Source organism: Drosophila grimshawi, unplaced genomic scaffold, assembly GCF_018153295.1.
Source record: "Drosophila grimshawi isolate 15287-2541.00 unplaced genomic scaffold, ASM1815329v1 contig_311, whole genome shotgun sequence".
NCBI lineage: Eukaryota > Metazoa > Arthropoda > Insecta > Diptera > Drosophilidae > Drosophila > Drosophila grimshawi.
In genome coordinates this window covers 11828150-11850162 of record NW_025063098.1, presented here as the reverse complement: position 1 = coordinate 11850162, position 22013 = coordinate 11828150, and the positions used below count along the sequence as shown (strand labels likewise).

The 22013-nt window shown below is 41.4% G+C and overlaps 1 protein-coding gene across 1 annotated transcript in view; it reads left to right on the top strand.

Annotated features, from left to right (window-relative positions):
- Nucleotides 1-22013, top strand: part of LOC6563701 — a 57356-nt gene that overhangs the window by 26503 nt on the left and 8840 nt on the right. Inside the window, exons 2-5 of the mRNA XM_001989549.3 lie at nt 578-622; nt 19845-20026; nt 21185-21276; nt 21501-21611. Coding sequence (XP_001989585.1) covers nt 19876-20026; nt 21185-21276; nt 21501-21611 — 354 coding nt within the window. The 5' untranslated portion in view covers nt 578-622; nt 19845-19875. The remainder of the gene's footprint in view (nt 1-577; nt 623-19844; nt 20027-21184; nt 21277-21500; nt 21612-22013) is intronic.

Genomic DNA, 22013 nt, shown 5'->3' with positions numbered 1-22013 from the left:
TTCTCACACTTTGGCGGCTTCTTTTCATCTGCTCTGTAATCATGATATTGCTCGAAATGGGCATATTGTGCCAGCTAATGTTAATGCCCAATCGAATTGAATGCCCCGACTCAATGGGCTGCATGCATTTCAGATCGTCTACATACTAAATGATCTGTTTAATGTGAATTTGGAGAGTACTCTATTATAATTATACCCTTACGAAAATGAAAAAGCGTATGAAATATAATAAAAATATATTTAAAAGGTTTATTGAGTTATATATAGTTGCTTTATTCTTGATGTATCTGTTTATAAACTGCCCACTCTTTTCAATATTCCTTAATATCTGAAGAGCAAAATTATAGTTTTTATTATTTACATATTTAGTATTTACATAAACTTAACCTTGACAAATCTCAAAAGGATATCTCAAAGTTGAACGGTCACAAGTTAAAATTTCATATCTATGCTTTTCATATTAAATGCATTTTTTCTTTAACTTTCAATTGCTAAGTCGAGGATTTTCAGTATATTCTTTCGTAGTCCTCAAGCGCTTTAAACGTAATTTAATTTGTCTTCTTATTTTCACTTACAGACGTTGCCGCCAGCAGACGGCGTCTGGCGCCGGAACTGTCTAAGGGTAAGAAATATGCTCCGGGTTTGATTTAATTGAACTTACTAAACTTGCCTCCAACGGAGAAAGGAGATGAAGGGGATCACTTGGCTTGCAGTTGCATTCCACTTTCTATGTGCTGGCATGTTTTAAGTGCGGTGGCTTATTTAACAGCTTTGGCTAATGGAATCACTCTGCGCTCTTCTGCCACATGTGGCACCACACCGCACGAAACCGGGAAATGTTGTCTCATTTTGTATGCTGTGGTGCCAAGACTATAATCAATAAATCAAAGCCAGGCTGGTCGGACGGCCCTTCAGCCACTCTGTCAGAGTACGGGGCTCGCTTCTAGGAAATGTATCTCGAATATCGCACGCCGGCGCGTGCCTCGCGTGCTACAGCTGAAACGGGCGACATATTTGCGTGTTGCACTGCAAAGAATGTTCTCATTCCGCTTACCATTCCACCCCCATCCGTCCACTCCTACCTGGCCCACAATCGCTCGCTTCAAGGTCGTTTGTTGACGGGCTTGCCGAGCTATCGCAAAGCACGCTGATGGCTTGGCCAAAGGAGCGTCTGGCAACAGGTTAGCAACGCCTGACAGCACTTCATGCTAAACTAAACAATGCACATTGGCCAATACGATATACACGATGAATATACATATGCACAAATGATTGTGTGTGTGTACAAATGTGAGTGTTGGAGCCCGCAGAGTACACACATAGGCAAATACGCACAGCTCCAACTTCAAGCAGCTCAAAAGTTTTGCGTTTTAAAGGCTTAGCCTTCAACGCTGTGGCAGTGCCAGACCCACAGCAGAGAGCAGAAACCCAACTCAATCCCAGGGCCCCAGAGTGCGGCTCTGCTGCTGCTTTTTTTATGTGACTCGCTGTGGGCTTAAAAAGCAATTCCGCAACTGTTTTTGCAATGGCGGACGCTCTGGCAACATATATGTGTGTGTGTTTGTCTGTATGTGTGTAAATGAAAATATATATATATATGTATATATATGTGTATGTGTGTGTGTGTGTGTGTGTTAAAGCCCCATGCGGAGTCCTCATTCAGAACCCCTTGGGCTGGCAACAAAGCTACAGCAATGCCAACAATGCTGTCGTTATCGTCGTTTTCACTTCAATTAAAAGTTGGCAACTTTTCTTGCCTGGTTTACCTAAACGGTAACGAAGCCGCCTCTGCCACTGCTCAGCAGCACTTTTACAGCTGCTATTGCTACTTCTAATATTCCTACTGGTACTGCTGCTGCTGCTCCTCCAATTGCCATTATGCAGATTCGTAAGGCTGATTACCAAATTACAAACTGTAATAGCAGCAATTGTTTTGTGTACGCCTGGCATATGGCATATGGCACATTGCACGCCACCAACGACAACTAGGCCGCCAAATTGTCACAGCACAAAAGAACAAGAAAAGATCCTGCTAAATGCAGTCTGAAGCATGAACGAACTGAAGCAATGCTAAGCCAAGTACTATTTGCCAAGCGCATGCGACATGCAACGTGCAACATATAAGACGTATGTTGACATGCAACACAGGCAGTTGCCACACACAGACAAACACACTGAGAAGGTCACTTGGCAGCTCAAGTCACAATTTAATTCACGTATACGCCGCGTGAGCCCAACAACTTCCGTGCCATATTCGCACCAGCGCCTTGCTTGGCTCGCTGCCTGCTGCTGTTGAAGTTACCTACTTGGCTGTCAGGAATTTCCGCGAACGTTAATTGCGACAAGCCAACACTCGCCTTGTGAGCGACAAAGAAATTCCTTCCAACTGCTCCTTCATTACACCTTTTGTGCTGCGCTACCTCAACACAAAGTGGAGCACAATACATTTTGTTGTTGGCTTAGTAACGCTTACCGGAATGTGTCATTTACACAGAAATTCTCCAAAAAGATTTACAGTACAACTTAGCGCACATTGAAATTTTCTAAATCTCTCAAGAAGATACGATTTGAGTGGCTTTTGAAACAATTTGCAGTTATTACATTTACAGTTAGGGTATTTCGATTTTGACTATATCAGTTAAGTTTTCATTCGTTGAAAGCCACAACAAAAGCAATGACTGCCTGCATGTGTCACCCTTCATCCCGCCAACCATGTCAATTGCATTGCTCTTAAGGATTGGATGTGTGGACGACCATTTCATTGAGGTGGCATGGAGTTTGTCGCCTTCGCTTCACTTCTTTGCTATTCAAGCGGTTTTCTATATATATTTAGCGCTCTGCTTTTTCTCTATCGTATCATTAAAATTGATTTTGCAGCAGGCAGCCAAATTGGTGGGTGGCTGATAAGGGGCGGTTGGGGGAAGCCCAACAACTCAAAGAGTGGCTTTTGTATTTGCCAAACGACAAAGAATTTGCTAAATTGCTTTTCTGCTTGCGGCACACACCTTGCCGCAGCCACAGTTGTCGCTTGTGCGTTTGGCTTTGCAATTAGTTTTTGCCCTTGGCCGCAACTAAATGTTGCATTGACTGCTTAGAACTCAAACTAGAGAGACAGAGAGAGCCGGAAATAGAGTGACGATGGGGGAGATATTCGCACACGCAACATTCTTTTCCATTCCTTTTGTATGGAGCGAGCATTGTCAAGTTATAGTTGCAACTTTGGCAACAGTAACAAAAGCGATTAAAAGTCCCATAAAAACCTGAGCCCATTAATAGCGCAATAATATTATCAGCTTATGTTCGATGCCACGCACACACACAATCACATAATCGCACAGGATGAGGAAACAGGAACTTCAACATGACTTTGACGTCGGCAGAGTAGGCTCACACATGCTGTGCGCAGGGGTAACTCGGGAAAAACTAAACTTTGTCTCTTGTATTTTCATTAACATTTATTGGTTTTTTACTTATACTTCCGACGAGCATCATAACTTCGCGGGATTGGGGGTCCTGTGGGTGTGGATGTGGATGTGGTGTCTCGGCGGGGCCTTCGCAAAGCCAGTGCAAGTCCTTTGGCTGCGGGAAGCTGCGCCACAATATTTTGTGGTCGTATCGGCGTCATCATAAAATAACGTTAATGACGGCAACAAGGTCGTAAAATCAAAATTTCTGCTATTTCAATGCTGATACCCGCTGCGGTCGACGTTGGCGTCGCTGATGCTGAAAACTTTGCTACATTGTTGAAACGACTTGGGATGAGATGATGTGAAATGATGATGAACCGACTGTTGCCACAACACATACATACTTCGCATACCACATGCGGCGTATGCGTAATACCATTCAAATTTAATTACTTTAAAGCCAATGCATGGTCACTTTAAGATACGGGTTAACTGAACACATGCCGCATTTCAAAGTGGAAATCTGTAATCGGAAATGCTATTCATTTGAAATTTGGATTAAGATACTTTGTATAAGTATTGTATGCTTACCTTGTCTGTGCGCCGCATTCTGCATACACAAAAAAGAATCACATTTAAAATGGATTTATTTAAGCACCAACGATTTTGGGCTATTTAAATAAATTTCACATTCAATATACTTGTAAATTTTATTTAATGTGCTGCCAGAGCAACCAGCATGCCAGTTCTTTTTGTGTTCGACTGAGTGTGTGTGTGTGTGTGTGTGTGTTGGTATGTGAGAGAGTTGGGCGTGCTGGATTTTAAATATTCATTAGGTACTCGGCAGTTGGCTGGATAACGTGGCGCAAAGACAAACCCTGGCAAACCCTTCTACACGCAGGTCAGCATTGTTATTGTAGCAGCTGTCGCTTACTCCAAGTGAAATGACATCCGAAATTAATTTGAAGCACCGAATTCTAAGCCACTGCGATCAAGTTCATTGCGTATAGAAAATGCAAAATTGAAAAGGACAAACTTCAAAGATACAAAACATTAGGTTTGTTCCGACTGAAATTCAATGAATGCCTACAAAGACTTTTGGCCATATTGTGGTCCATTGTGTGCCTGGTTTATTGCCTGGCCGTGGGTTTATATATCACGCATTCAGATTTTATCACTCAAGCGTTAAAATGTCGTAAATGCCTGTCGCTAACTTCTGCTGCTGTCTGTCTGCCTGTCTGACTGTCAGTCTGTCCGTTTGTCCGTCTGTGGCCTAAGTAAATCAGCATAAAACTTAACTAAATGAAGACAATCAAAATGTGAGCAGGCCCCGAATTGCATATGTCTATTTAGACATCAGCAGAATTGAGTTACACAGCTGGCAGCACTTGTTTGTCCTCTCATCAATGTGCCCATCCTGGCTGCGGTTGCGCTCCAAATTATGCCATGCTTACAGCTTGCCTTTTGGCCTTATTCTCCTCAAAATATTTGCAGCAGCAACACCAACACCAATAGCAAAAGCACCAACAATAACAATGGCAAAGCAATATGCTAAACTATATAAAAATTTGCCAGGGCAGCGCCCTAGCAGCCACAGCGACCAGCCTCCTGGACAAAAGGTCAGAGCAACAACGGCAACAGCTACAACAGCAGCAACAGCAAAAGCAAAAGCAACAGCAACGTCATCGTCATTGTCGTCATTGTGCTGGGGCTGGTCAAGTGGCTGGCATTGCTGCCGGACTGACTGCCTGGCCTACTGACCGGACAACTGGACGGACAACACGCCCAGCCACAGCAGCAGGCACAACAACAATAAAGACTTTTACTATCCTAATAAAAGACAAACAAAAGGCTCTTGGTGATGGTTCTGCTGCTGCTCTGCTCTGCTCTGTGGCTACTGCTGCTGCTAGGGAACATTTTCGTATCGCAATTTTCATTATTTTATTTGCTCATAAACGAAGCCATATTTTTGCAAGAGTATGTGTGCCCAACATGGATAAAACTGTATCTATAAATCTATGGAGTGCTATCCCCAAACCAGAGACAAAATTTGCGACACAATTTGTTTATTCGCCTACTCGCACACAATTTTAAGCAAAATAAGTAATTAAAAATGTCATAAAATGGGCAGTTTGAGTCCTAGTTTGTGTATCTGTATGTGTTTGCGTACACCAGATAGAAAGAGAGGGAGAGAGCAGAGCCACATAAAAAAAATCAATGCCGACAGACTGGTGCCGAAAAACGATGTCCACTGTCAGTCAGTTGGTCAGTCGTCCAGTTGCTGGGTCAGTTGGGGTCAGCATATCCACTTTAAACGATAAACATGCCCGGCGACATGAACAAAAACAACTTGTAAGCAATTAAGGCAGCGTATTGACTTTCCTGCTGCTCTCTGCGTATGTCGAAGATAGCGCATGTTACAGCGACTATCTGTATGTATATTTATATTCGCATATATATGTATATCTTTAAATGTGCTTGTGTGTGTGTACTTGTAACTGTGTAAACACGTTTTGCAAGCAACCTTGCATGATGTTCGCACAACGGCAATAATGTCGACATCCCTGACGACGTCATTGTCACTGTTACTTCCTGTTAGTAAGAATGGAGTTTTTGATATTATTTCAATTTTTTAACATTTAATACAACCCAGATCACACATATTTCTGTCTGTATGTAACATGTGCTTATTTTAACTGATATGAAACTGAAATATTAAGCAAGCTGAAGCCATCTACAAAATGTGCAAACATATAGGAGCTGAGGAGCCTCATTTATTCAACTTGCTAAATGATCACAACAGAATTATAGCAATAATAATGGGCATCGAATATAAGTTCAATTGTCTCTAAATAAGTTTCCTCCATTATTGTTATTTACTTTTTCTTACCATGTACGGTTTATGCTAAGGCGGCTATTTTGTTTATAGCAACTATCATTTCATAATAGTTAAGATTAGTTTTGCTGGCAGACACAAAAACAAACTTAAGGAGCGTGTTTTCTTTTTGAACCAGCAGAAATAGTTATTGACCAATTAGGAAATAATGAAGCATTTGTTTTCTGGCGCTTTTCAAGTATTATTTAGTTCAGCTGTTCTTCTGTTTATTTTAAATAAATTTCGGTCAATGCGCCGCACAATGCAAACCGAATTTTGGTTTTTTGTGCACTATTTCCATCTCTGCGCACAAATGTTTATGGGCTGTAAATTGAGGTCGTCAGCAGTGTGTGCTTATGTGTGTGTCTGAATGTATTAAATAATATGTGCATATGTGTTTCGGGCAACTTTTAGCTTACGGCTGAGTGCACGCCCAGATGGCTCGCTGCTGCCTGGATTGCTAAATGTTCGGCGGCAAGGCGGCAAGGCGGCAAAAGCAAAAATGAATTTCTCCACTGTGTATGTGTATTTGTCTTGCTATTGTTGTGCTAAAGTTGCGCTGTGTTAATGAAATGCGTTGCATTCGGAATTTTAGTTGACACAAAGCAACTTGCAACTTACAACTAGCGGCGACCGAGGAGCAATGGACTCCGAAAAGTTTTTCGTGCACATCCAGCCAACCCACTCCCTATGACGACTGTAATTAAATGCAGCGCATAACTACTGCTAGCTGCTGCAGCATTTATGTACAAGTATGTGCACACTCACACGCAGCTTCTTTTTTTTTTATAAGTATTATGTGTTTTCGTTTCTATTTTGTTTGTAGCATTTTGACCTAAAATTTTTGCAGCCCCAGTTGCCGTTGCCGTTGCCGTTGCCGTTGCCGCAGCCGCAGTCGCAGCCGCAGTAATGTCAAGTATGTCGTAGGCAGCGCTGCTAGCGCAAAGTTAAAATCAGGGTTTTTATGTCGCATATGCGGCAATTAGACGCTCTTTCTCCGTGCTTACGTGTGTGTGTGTGTGTCTGCGCCGCAAAATTACTACAACAACCCAGCAATTGCGGGTAATCAAGTAATGCTCATTTGGCAATCAAGAAAAAAGAGAAGCGAGTAGCGGTGATAAAGACATGCAGGGCAGGGGACGTGGCAAGAGCACGTCAAATGTGACATGTTAATTCCAGCAGAGCAAACAGCAAACAACATCGTTGCTCCTGCCACGCCCCACCGACCCTTTAGCTGACTGATTGAAGTGCGACGCCCCAGCGATAAGCACATTTAACTGTAGATACGTGACATCGCGGCTCTGCCTTTTATTTGCGTTTCCGCAAATCCTATTAAAAATCGTAAATGCGCAAAAGGTGCGATACTTGAGACTCACCCACATGTAACTGAGTGCGTAGGCGCATATGCGTGTGTGTGTGTGTGTGTGTGAGTGCGGCTGCCAAATTGTGGTTATATTGCACTGCAAGGTGAAGCAGATCAGAATTATTTAGATGTGTCTTGTCAAGAGGGCTTAACCAGAAAATACCCTGTACCTGCACCAATAACCAAAAGATTGAAGCTCGAGTTCGCACTCAGGCAAGTGTAAAAAGACACGAATGAATTCTTTCACTTCAACACAAAGTCACTTCGACTACTATCCAATTCAGTTTTTTAAAAATGTACAGTTACATAAATTTCAGCAAATGAGGAAACATTTTAATTCGAATGTAAATGTAAATTTTCCTTCATTGAGCATACCCAGAGACATAAATGTTGGAGTAGGTCAATAAATAAAAATATTTAAGGACTTTTGAATGATGAACTCTTCTTTTATTTGGATAGGCGGAATTGAAAATAAATATTATTATTAAGAGTGCCTTCAATTTAGAGGTATCAAACAGTATTTTTAAGTTAAGAATGTGTATTATATGAATAAGTAGCTGGCTTTCAGCTCGCAGAGGGAAATCACTGCAAAAGGCCAATCGCTGCATTGCCCCATAAATTACACTTTAATGTACAAATTTGTTTGAAACCTTCAGAAACAATTTATCATCTTTGAATACTGTATACTTTATACAATTTAAAACGACTTATTGTGCTGCCCTCTTGAGCATATTTTAATTTATTTGCTTTTCAGTCGCCCTGCAAAAGGCTAAGAGACTTGCCTTTTTTAAAAACACAAACTTTTTGCCATACTTTGCTTTTGTGCAAAGAGCAAAAACATCAAGAACAACAACAGCAGCAACAGCAACAGCAACAACAAAAAGAAAAACATTTAGGCTGCCAGTTTAACTCGTGTGAGTCTTGTGTGCTGAGCAGCAGCAGCCTGTCAAAAAGTTACTTATTTTCTTTTAACAACTTGCATGAGACTTTTTGCTGCTCGAAGCACGCATCCATGTTGCCATCGCTGTCCTGATTGCTGTGTCTGTGCGATGTTTACATAGCCTTTGCTTTTGATAAGGTTAATCAAAAGTTTTTTAATCCATTCTGCATACAGGCAAACATAGACCAACCGAGGGATCATCAGCCTCGTGTGTGTTCATTATCCTGCTCTTCCCTGCACTGCCCTGCCCTGCCCTGACATGCCCTGACACGCCCTGTACTGCCCTGCTCCATCTTATGCCATCCAGGTCCACGCTCTCAGTCACTGTGAGCCAGCGGCATGTTCAAAGTTCTTTCGCTCCAAAGTGAATTTCATTAATGTGAAATTATGTGTATGTATTTATACTGTTAAAGGTTCTGGCATCATCGCATGTTGTGCATGTTATCAAGCGCGTGCCTCAACCACTAAACCAAAGCGGTTTAAAAATCGTATAATTTATGCTTCAAAGTTCAACAAAATCAATTTGGCCACAGTCAGCGCAAACTTTGCAATTAGGCACCGAGGGATATTTGGCCAAGTGAACAGCCAAAACGAAGGAAAGGGCTGTGGAGATTCCACCGACTTCAGGTTCACCTGCCAGGTGCAAGCAGAGCAACTTTTGCGATAACTTTAAATCATCTAATTATGAGTCCACCATTGGACACAAGCAAGCCAAACAAGCTACAACAACAACAACAACAACAATATCACCAGCAGCGATATCAGAGGGGAAAATGCTAGCAGCATTTAATTTCCGCTGCTTGCAACCCGACAGCCCATTCCGATCTGCTCTGTCCTCTGTCCCCTGTCCTCTGGTCCTCTGTCCATGGTTCGCAGTTCACGGACTGACATTTTACTTCATTTCAGCTGACTGGAATTAATGGCTTTTGTTGGCATAGTTTTAACGCTTGAAGTTCAACTGCGACGCTGTGTATGAAATTTATGCCCGAATTTATTGCAAAGTTTATTAGACAATTCCTTGTTTTTTTGCAAGTAATTTTCGCCAAAGAAGGCAACGGAGAAATTTTTGTGAAATTTATGAGCTTCATAAATGACCAAAACATAAAGGCTGCCAAACCAGCCAGCGCCCGACCCAAGCCAACGCTGCGTATGAGCAACGTGCCAATTGCCTTGATTTCAGTTAGCCCGCTGGCTGAAAGTGGGTGAAGGGAGGAGGGAAGATGACGGTTGTAGGGAACGGCTCTCTGTAACTGGTCTTCACATTACATTACGAAATGATGTTGGCTGAATGCAAAAATGCCATAAATATGAATGAGCTGACGAGTAGCATAAAGTGGACTTACCCCAACCCCAAACGCGATCCCTTTTGGCCAACTGCTGTACTTTATTTGTTACAACATATTTAACTGTAGTTGCTGCCTTATACTATATACAGCCTGCACCTGCCGCACTGCTGTGCTGGGCTGCCTGTGGCTGCCTTTTAGTTTTCTGCTTTGATTTATGTAGGCAACGGCAGAGCATTTCAAAAGCAACGGCAACGGCAACGGCAAACAACGCAAAAGGCAAAATGTGTGTCAGTATTTGTGCGCGTGTTTGTGTGTGAGTGTGAGTGTGTGTGTGCGTGTGTGCGGGTGCGGGTGTATGTGTCAGTCAGAAGTTTGTTCATAACTTGCTTGCCTCGATGCCCTGCCCGCTGGCTGTCCAAGTGCTTGCCACTTGTTGTGTCTCATCAAAAATGTATTAACGAGCTTGCAACGCAAACGATTTTTATCTGCCAGCGTTGATTTCATTTTGAGCTGCGCTACATAACCCACACCCCTACCCCGCGGTAGCCGAATCCGTCAGTCTGCTAACGCGTGCCCCACAAGTTTGACTTAGATTTGTATCGCTGGCATTTTCAACACGTGCATGTAAAGTTGAGAGTGAGGCAGCTGCGACTGCTCCCAGCTTTTGCCCGGGCACCAGTTGGAGCCCAAGCTGGAGTTGGAGTTGGTGCTGGTTCTGGTTCTGGGCATCTTTCCGCTTAGCGCTGGATGGAAAACTTTTAATGGCGCATTATTTCATGCTATAAATTATAACAAAGGCGGCGCACAAAATCATTAACATTAGCAAAGTCAAGCGACTTCGCTGCCACCATCTCAGTCTCAGCCAGAGTGGCATTGACAATTTTAATCGCCAGAAAATCCAAATGCGCCACCCAGGCAACAACAACAGCAAACTTTTCCGGGGTGATATTTGCAACTGGGCTTTGTTGCATTTTTAGCCTTGAGTGATGACTCATGCAACAGTTTTTACAGTGTCTCTGGCAACCTCAAATGTAAAATAAAGTAAGGAATTTGCAGGCGCAACGGAAGGAAAAACATAACTTCCAAAAATGGGCGCGGCATCATCTTGCAAGACGGAAAAATTGCACAAAAATAGCAACCACAAGTTTCAAATGGCACTTTATCTTGTGGGCGATGCTGCGCCTGCAAGGCTGCTGCACTTTATTTAGTGCAACGTTTTGCAGCAACCACAAAACCAACAACAGTAGTAGCAACAAGAAGAAGCATTGCAATGACGGCAACGATGCCAGCGACTTGTCAGTGAATTTATGTGGCAAACTATGAGCAAAATAAGGAACCCCCAAAAAGTTATGAGTTTCGTGTCATAAAATGCCACAACAACAACTGCGCTGCCACCTGCAAGGGCAACAGCGACGCGAGTGTGTGACTGTGTCCAAGTTTGTGTGTGTGTGTGTGTGTGTGTGTTGGTGTACCATGCTGTTTATGCAAAAAGCTCATTTCACGCTTCCGCTTCCGGTTTCTATTATGCCCGGGCACAAACAGCAGCAAAATAAGCAAGATGTGGAAAAACAAAATCATAAATTCGTAATAAAATAAATATGTATGTATAATTTTATCCTTGTAGAATTGTATCCCTATACCCTTGGTCTTGTCGCAGTCGCTAAAACTTTAGCTCCAATAAATATGCCAAATGCACAAACATAACTTTAGTTTAAGCCAGCAAAACAAAGCCAAAGGGCGCCCCAATTCCCCTTCATCATCATATATCTCCCTACATATATTTAGCGGATTTAAGCTTTTGTGTAGCTGCACAATAAATTTGACAACACTCAGTTAACAAACGCGCTAATTAGTGGGAATATAGCCGCCAAATCGAATTAAATGCAGCACGCTGATGAGAGGCAGCAACAAAGAAAACGAAATTGCGTAGAACCGAATTCTGCAGTGAATTTGCGTCCCGGTTGCATTTGCCGTTAACTATTCAGTAACTTTGCTTGTCATGCAAGCGACAGCAAAGACAAACATTAACCCCAAAATGAGAAAGGCACGCTTCAATCTCAGTCAACGTGGTTGCTATGCTTGTTGTTGTTGTTGTTGTTGTTGCTGTTGCTGTTACCAAGCAACAATGTGGCAACATAAAACTATTACCACGACGACATGAACACATCTCCTAATTACCCAGGGATTTGCATTTGTCTTACGCCATGCACACACACACACACACACCCCGCAGCCGCATGTGTGTATGTGTGTTAAAGATGTGCGATGCTTTCGAATGCGTCGTATGGCACGTTGAAATCATAAACGACTCTTATCTGCAGCGCCTTCTTTTAGGCATTGCCCATATATTGGGCCACGCCCAAAGCAGCCAAAGCGCGCTATGCTTGTCCGCCTTTTGCTATATACTCTTTTCGTTCGTGGCGCATATTCGAGGCTTCTTTCGTTTTATGGCTTGTCTTGGCGACGCTGCCGCCATTTTCTTTTCAGTTCATTGCCGCCATCGCTTTCATCACTTTCCACTTCCCCATTTCGTCCGATTTTGGATGCTCCTCTGCGCTTACTATTAAGCTCGAATGTCATTAGCTTGTCTCGTTTATCTTTTAATGAGTGTAAAATAAAAATCGCTTGAGTGCGGGCTAGACGGAGAGATGTTGCCTTTTTAAGCAGCTACAAATTATCAAGACTCATGTATTATTCTTAGAACTGTTTTCTATATACATGGGCTCCATGGCAAGAGCTTAACTAGCTGGAAGTATTCGAAGAAACGCCTAATGGGCCATTTCATGCCTTTAGATTGTATCATAAACATATTTGCAGGCTACAAATCCACACGATCCAATGAGCGCAGCTGAAGAAATAATTACCCAGTGGAGCATAGAGAACTATCTGTTCTTAAGCTAAATGAAAAATGCGTACTTTTTTTTAAATAAAATTCTCCATTTGGGTTTTTAACTTTCTTGTCGTCTTTTAAAGTATCACACTTCGGAATGTGTTTTATTCATTTTTTCCTTGATTTTTTACTGGTTTCCATTGTCCATTTTGTGGTCTTTCCTTTCAGTTGCTGTCAGCTCACTACCACTTATCAATCTTCCATTACATAAAATGCTCATCAGATAGTCAGCCCTTATTAGTCTGCTCATGTATGTACCTCACTAATTGCTCGTTCCTGTGCATCGCATTCAATGATTTGCCACATTTCTTAAATATGTAAACGTATCTCTGAAGCTGGCCAAATTCAAGCGAATCTTTGCAAATTAAGTATACGCACCATCGGGCACCAACTGGCCAGCAATATTTCAGTCACTTACTCCCTTGAGAAGTTTGGTTGCCATCTCAAGGCACCCACCTCCTTGTTTGTGCCTAAGCTGCCACTTAATCCAGTCGCCTAGCATCGATGTTCTGCTCAGACCTCCCCACCCCACCCATTTCCTTTTGCTACAAGCACCCTGCCTCAGTGGCGTATCCCCTTGTATGTTTGCGTGCACACCGGGGCACGCGTTTTTCGTTGTTGCTGTTGTTGTTGGCACTGTTGTTGGATTGCTGTAAGCCCTTAATTAAATATTAAATACGCCTAATTGCGCATTTCATAACTCAGGCAACAGCAAGTAATTAATTATTTAAGTTAAACTAAATCGAGCTCAGCCAGTCACGACACACGCACAAAGTTCCGAACCTGCGGGCGATGTAAATAAATATCCGTAAAAATAAAAACTACAAGTTCGCTGCTGACTTTCTGCTTGCTTTTTTGATGGTGGTTCGTGGCCTGTTGGAAGATTATATCGCTTATTCGCAACTCAAAAGCAGCACAGAAATCCAGCCAGCAGGCAGGCAGGCAGAAAGGCATGCAGGAGGGCACCCGTGAGAAGGCAGCAACAATAACCAACTGTTAACCGCATGTGAAAAACTTTGACGTTGTAACGATAATTACGAAACTTGAATTGTTTACCTATTATAAAAATAATTATACTTTTACCGGCTGTTTCTTTTGTTGCATAGAACAAATATTAAATTTCCTGCTGATAATCTGCAAATTGCGTATGATTGGCTTAATCATCGAAATTGGAAACTGGAATCAAGAAATCACAACACTTCCGTATATTGTGTAGCCACAATTTGCACAACTTTTCAGTGGTTAGCAAACTTTCACAGAAACGCAGACACAAAAGCAATAGGGTGCGAGGTGCGAGGGCAACTTGCCTCAAAAACTATTTTCATAAATAGCGGCGGACAGCGCCAAATGCAAACAGTGCTCAGGCGTCGTCTGGACTTCGTCATTGCTTGCTGGCCCTGTTGTCGCGACGGACGGGCAGCTTGAATCCTTTAAGTTTCCTTTGTTCAAAATGTACAAATTCCCGTTTTTCATTGTGTGATTTATCGGTTTCGAGGCTCAGAGTTCGAGTTGCAAATGCATTTTCTGTGTTTGCCTCAGTCAGGCCGCAAGTTGAACGGACGGCATTTCTAGCAACTAACTAATACAAACTTCAAATGGCTTTCGTCCCATTTGGCCATTTTCCCACTCTCTTTCATTCTCTCTTTATCGTTCTCCGTGTTTCTCTCTTTCGCCCAATCCGTATCTCTGCGTTGGTGTGAAAACTTTTCTGGCTTTCAAAATGTCAACTCATTGAAGCTTTCTTTTTTTACCCTTCTCTTTCATAATAACTTTGTGATAAAGTTTGCAACACAAAGAGCGTAATTTTCCTTTATCTTTTCGATTATGCAACAACATTCTCTACTCTGCTATTTATTGCAATAACGATCTGTTCCATTTACCATCATACTTTTTAATCAGCCAGTAATGAATTTCGTGAGTTTACGTGACAAAGGACATTAATCGTACTTAACTGATTTTTACTACGATTCGCCATGGCCTTTTATATGCCTTTTTTAATTTAAATACTTATCGAGCATAAATTTAAATGTATTGCAGTATTGGGATATTCCGTATCCCAATCAGTATTTATTAGAAGGAAGAACTGGCCGAATAATATTTTGGAAATTCGATATGATTTATTTTTAAATGTTGGCAAATACATTAATTGCTTTGACTGCCAAATAACATTTTAAACAAGTTAAAGAGTCATCGAATGTTAGCTTAAGGCTTTCAGAATCTTCATTTAGTATATGGCGCAGCAGGTCAATGAGTAATCACGAAGGTAAACCAGATTTGAGCTACTTCCGGCCGCACTGACCGCATGCACTCAGGGCAGCAATTAGCTATCAACAGCGGCAGCTGCAAGTCAAAATGGCAAACCGCGCTTTGTACTTGATTAAATATTGAATAGTAGGCAACGGAAAATGAGTTGTCCTCCAGCTACGATGGTTGGCAAATAATTATGTTTTAATTCATTAGCCTACCATGCATAATTGAGGGCAAATCTTGGGATCCAATTGTGGCAATGGCTGAAGCTCAAGTCAAACGTTTGTGGCTATGGTGTGCACGCAGAACTGACACAATATTTTTTATATAAGAAAATAAAAATCAATGTCCTTGCAGGAAATGCCTTGGCAATTTGCAATCCTTTGTGTCATTACACAAGGCTTCCGCAATGTCCTGAGGGTTGTCGCCTGCAGCGACATGCTACTGCAATCAAAGCGACTCAAATCACCAGCAGCATGCTGCTGCTTGCCGGCGCATTAATCCTTCATTGGCAATCAGGCATCTTGCTGCTGCCTTTGCCACTGGTATTGCTATTGCCTTTTTTTTGAACCTGTGATGAACTGTGTCCCAGTAAAGGAAGTTATAAAAACGCCAACGCCGCACAAAGAAAACATAGAATAGGAAATTTTTGGTGGCTGCTGTTTGCACAGCACTCTTGATGCTTGGCTAACCAGTGGCGTGGAACCGATTAGAGTATTCCGTATTTCGGATTCTGTATTTAGATTGAGATTTGCCTGGGGGCATTCGTCAAACGACGCAGCAACTGAAGCAATTGTTTCGACTTTCCTTTTTCGCTTTGTTCACTGTGCGTCGTCTTCTTTGCTCGTTCCTCCAGTCTTATGTGCTGCCATTGTGCTGAGGCAATGCATAAACACTGATTGATTGATTAGAGGCGCAGCGCTATAGTCTAAGGATCTGAGCAGCACGGTATCGAATGTAGGGCCGGTGTGCCGGTGTGTTATCGTGTGTGTGCCAGACACTGTGGCACTAAACCTAATGAGAGGCCCTTGAGCGAGTGTCGCATCAATCAAATGCGCATTTAGCGCTTCATATAAATAAGTATTTATTTCTTCTACATACACATAAATCTAGATGAATGTACAAGTGTACATAGGTATATACATATACATATGTATGATGATGATATGGCAACGATTTCTCTTGACTTGCGATTATTGTTTTCGTGTAGATGTGTATGCCCAACTGACAGCTGGCGATTAACAAATGAATCATATAAGTGAATGATGGCTCACTCACCCCCATCCCCCTCCACCATCACATCCCCCTCCATACCATGGCTGAGTGAACACTTTAAGTGTAGTTGAGCCCAGGCTCAAGTTGGCGTTATTACTTAAAGCGCACCTCGAGCAGCTACGCAAACCAATTTCTGTTCATATTGGCGATACCTATCTGCAAATTGGCTACGTGGCCGGCTCAAATGGCATAGATTGGCATTAAATAAACTCGAACTGAAATCAATAGTGTTGGCAATAGCCAGCAACTAGGACACCGCCTCAATCTCTCTTGCTTGGTCAGCATTGTTGCATGTCACGGCTTCCGACATTGGACACCAGGCAACGTCCACTCAACCACTGTCAACTCTCACTTGGCACTCACTCCTCCCTCTACTCCCTCTCCGTTTTCTCTATCTCTTCGTTCCGTCATGTCATCCTATTCCACAAGAGAAGATAATTTCATTCAACTTTGTGGATGGGGTCCTCCTGCAACTACACCTACACCTATGTAGGTACAATCAACGTTCTATCTTTACCTATACTGATAGCTCTACTGACACATTCTGTTTTATCTCATTCTCATCTTACTTAAATCAAGCTTCTCATTCTCTCTCTCACTCTCTCTTTATTTCTATCTCCGTCTCTCTCCCTGTGTCTCTTTCTATCTCTCTTCCTTTTTGGCCTTGTAACAAAGTGCTCATTATCAGTTGAAATGTTGTCAATCACGGGATTTCGTTTGTTTTGTTTTGATTTGACTTTCAATTGAATTTCGAATTTGAATATCCCTCCAATCGTTCTAACAAAACTCAACACCCTCAGCAACATTTGCTGCCCCGTTAAGCTCCACGCAGTTTCCAAGGCTCAGCGCTTATGATGAGTTCGCAGCTTATTGGTAAACTGCAAACTTTCCACATAAAAAATTAATTTGATTATTTTTTTCAGGCATTTTGCTAGCGTGCTTAGACTTGCGTTAATGACGCCATAATCAACTGTTTTATTACACTTTAAAAAAAAGTTAAGCTCTCAAACACATACACGTACAAGAACGTACACACACACACACATAAACACACACACACACACACAAGTCGAGTCGTTTTTATTGAGTTTAGCTGTAACTTTTTTTAATTACACTTCCTACATTCGCCCATTAGAATCCGTTGGGCTCAGCCTAAATGTGGGCGGACAAAATGATATTTAAATAGAATAAAATCAAGATTTATTGAATTGTTAAGTGCTGAACGCTTTTTATGTCCTGTATCCATAAAAGTGAGTAAAAAGTGTAATAAAGTTCTGAGAATGTAAGTATTAAAAACAAAAAAGACATTTCCAGCACCCTATGAGGAAATCGCAAAGTATATTAGTACTTGATCTAAAGTGTGCACATTACATTTTGCAATTGATTCATCGATTTCAATCTCAATGAGATTTTAATATAATCCTGCGTAATGCATATGTTTTTATTTTATAGTAAGATGACAATGTCTTTCTCAACTTTTCATTTGTTCCTAGTCTCATTCCCACCCATAAGTTTGCCTTTCAATAAGGTTTAGAAATTTGTCTGGCTTGCTCTCTTAGAACTCTCTAGTTTAATTATTGTCTGCAATCCAAATGAGTTCAACTGGTCTAAACTAAATAAATGTACTTATGTGTGCACTCAATTCATTCGAATTTATGATTTATAGCCTGGAACTTATTTAGAGTGTATCTGAGTGCGAAGCACTGATATGTTCGTATTTATTTAATAAAACATAATGTTTTGAGGGTAAATATGTTTCTTTGAATCCAATATTAAATCAATTTTAAATTTTATTTAAACCAGTTCTGTGGCAGTATTAATGCAACAATTAAATGTTTCATCGAGTTATACGTTCCATAAAGTGCTGAAGGGCACACCACTCAGTTGTGAGTTATTTGAACTAGGAGCAAAGGCAAAGTTTACGTTTGTGATCGAAAATTTAATTAAAACCATAATGAAATAATTGAGAATTTGTTGTTATCAAATTTATGCGTAATGGAAATTTCCGAAATTCCCTTGGCATGAACAATAACAATAACAGCACCAACCAAAAATAACAATCAGCCTGACATCAAGCTTGTAGTCTATCGCCATCGGGGCTCGCGGTGTGTGGTCGTCTAACTCCAGTATGGCAACCACAAGGAATTTGCATCCGTAGTGGTACATCATAACGGAGATAGACTTTGAGAATGCCGTGAGCCAGGCAGCATTCACAGCCATAAAACAGAGACGTTACAGTCGAAATGATGACCCGGCCTTAATCGACTTGCCAAAAATAATATTTAAATTTAATTTAAATGCACACATGAGAGAAGGCCAGGCGTGCCGGCAAACAAATCGAAGGATACGCATCCCAATCTACTGGACAATTTGCAAAACGATATGATTGTTGTCGAAAAGGTTTCTCGCTCGCAGCTCAGCTTGTTGGTTAAATGGCTTTGTTGTTGTTGCTGTTGATATTGTTGTATTTGCTTTTGTTTTTTGCGGCAAAGGGACAATAACTTTGAGTCTTTCGCTTAAAAGCACAAAATGATTGGGCAGTTACTTGTCCGACGACCCGACCCAATGCCAGTCTAACGGCACTTTGCGCAATACTAAATATGTATTTGTTGTGTGTGTGTGTCTGTGTGAATCTAGTTGTGTATTTTAGAAATGCTATTTAAGCTGCGCTCCACAGCTTTATGCTTATGCGCTGCATAAAGAACGAAAGAACTCGAATTGCGAGAGAGAGCAAAATAACTATAAGCTCCTGAGGGCGAGCTTAAGTTCTTAGCTCGCCCTGAGTTAATGCCTTGATATCATTATCAAATTTTGTTGCTTGGCAATTTGCCACATTTGTAACTTCTGACCATTAGCTTTTGTTTTTGTGGCAACGACAGCATAACACTGTTGCATGAACTTTTTCAGCTACTGCTGTTGTTCTTGTTGCGGTCTCTTCTTGCGGTCTAATTGATACAAGAAAACACCAGTAGCAAAAGAATAAGCAGCAGCAGCCAAATCGTCAGCAAAGTTACAACTGCAACTAGCAGCTGACAATTGTTTTTAATGCTTTGTGGTCAGCTCTCTGCCCATATGGCTGCATGTCCATTGTCTGTCTATCTGACTGCCAATCGCATACACACACACACACGCCTCCATATATACATATATACATGCACACACTTTCAATCTATTTCAAATGTCAGGCACTGTTCGGTTCTCGTTGTCAATCAGACTGCACACAGAGCTGCTTGTGGCACACTCTGCGTATGGGTAATGCCACCGAGACTTTTTGTGTGTATGTGTGTGAGTTGGTTAGTTAAAGGTTTTTGTCTTAAGGGAAAGTTTTTAAGCACGTTTAAGCTGCTTCAACTTGCGCACGCGTGTCCTTTAAAAGCCTTACAAAGTTGTCTAACTGCCAAAGGATGGGCGTTATACAGTTGCATGAAAGAAGTGGAATGCATTTTCAATTTGTAGGAGTTATCAATAAGCACGAGCACATCAATTCAAATATGATTACAAGCAACTTTCAACTTGCAACTTTTACTCACACATTTGAGTCCCTCTCATAACTCTTTGCAGTTCAGCTAAGCGGCAGAAGCCAACTATAAGAATGGCCAGTCAAGAAGGAGCAGGAGAAGGAACAACGCGTGCACCAACACGATCCGGCATGCAGCGAACCAAGCGAGGCTTACCCGCTTTCCCTGCTACTTTTAATATGTTGGCTCTGGTCTGCATTATAATCTCCGATTTATTGCTGAGCGGTAAGTATGCGCATACTTACATAAATAAGTGCAGCTTATATTACATATATTCCCATAAAATGGTCAAGCAGAGTTCGTCTTTTTGTCTGATCGTCTGTCTGTCTGTCCGTCTGTCTGCTGTAATTGAGTTTATTATGGCAACAGCGTTCGCCAATATAGTTCAAATGAATTATTTGATTTGCAAATGACTGTAAATATTATACATTTAAGTCCATATATACTCAACCACTCACACACAGAGTGTTTAAACAGTAAAATAAAAATATATTGCGTTAAATTGATAAACGCTCGGCAATTGAGTTGAACTATTTGATTAACATGATTAAAATTATTACAATTTGGACAACCACATTTCATATATTCAATTGACTAGACAGTCAAAATCCGTACAATGTTTAATTATGCTGATGTTGTGCAGTTATTGCTTGACGTTTAAAAGTGACAAGAATTTTGCAAAAAGTATTCATAACTGTCGACAATCAAAATAAAAGAGTGGAATATATTTAAATGTAAATTAATTAATGGATAACATTTGGATTTGCGGCCAGTATTGCATTTAATTCACTCTCAGTTTGTTTATCCATTAACCCATAGAAAATATCACTGGCTCCATTGGCTGTCGAGTGAATTTTGCGAACGAAATATTATTTGTGTTTTATACATCAGAAAAACTCCGGTATATATTTCAGCAGATCTAAGATGCCACCAATTATACCTAGTGGTGGGCGTACATGTGATTTTAATTAATTAATTATCCTGAATTTTTCAATTAAAGCCAAAGTAAAATCGCAAATCGAATTGCATTAAATTTAAGACTGGTGTTGGTCGACGCGTTCTCATAAATTAACTTGCCAATGTATCCGGCTGCAGACACCCACAATTCACAATGCTGCTGCATTCGTTCCCTGAACGTATGTAATTAAGTTTTTAAGCCATGGCATAATCGAGTTCATGCCTTGCCTACGGCATTCCCCACAAGTCCGATGCATGCCACTAGCCATGGGCTTCCCAATGTGTTGCACTTAAACACTTTAACTGCTTGCCATGGGCGTGTGAATGGGAAATGGGAATTGTTGTGGGAAAGACACATAAGCAGCTTACTTTTCCATCAAGCTTTAATATTTATTTCCCTCTCTCTACCTCTCTACCTGTATGTAGCTCATGGACTGAAAGATCTCAAGATATTCGTGCCGGAGGCAGTCATCATGGGCAATGCAGCGACATTGTCTTGTCAATACGATTTGGAGAAGGTAAGTGAGACTTCCTTGCTGAATGAGAGTGAAAATTCGAATTGGGAGCTGGGAAGAGGAACGACATTGTCAACGGCGAAAGCTTGCTTAATTATTATAATTACTAGCACTTTGTCTTCGTTGACGTAGTCCTCGTTGTCGCAGTACTCGTTGTCGTTGGACTCTGTTGGCCGTTATACATTCACACTTTTCATTAAAGTTCTTGTTTTATTTTTCTTTTGCAGGCGGCACTGTATTCGGTCCGTTGGTATTTCGGCCAGGAGGAGTTCTATCGCTTCGTGCCACGCGAGGCAACGCCCACATTTGTCTTTCCCGTCTCGGGCATTAATGTTGATGTAAGTGAAATAAAGCATACGATCACACGATGCTCAGACTCTCTTTTCCACTCAATCCATCTCTCTGTCAGTAGTATATGGTAGCAGCCAGGCGATTGTTTCAATATAAACAGTTGTTTTTGTTGTTGCTATTGTTTTTTCAGCAATTGTCAATTAAAAGAAAAAAAATTAGACAAAATGCCATGGAAGCTGTACAAGTGCCTCGTTCGTTTCAGCGACGCTTGCATTTTAACAAATGGAATTGCGAAAACATTCAAATATTGTGAAAATATTTATTTAAATGTGGACAATGGCGACTAAAGCGACAAGCCCTGCCCCTGGCACCAGCAACACCAATAACAACAACAGCAGTTGGAAGCATCTAAAGCTGTTGGTTACATGCTAACGTCAGGCTATCTCTGT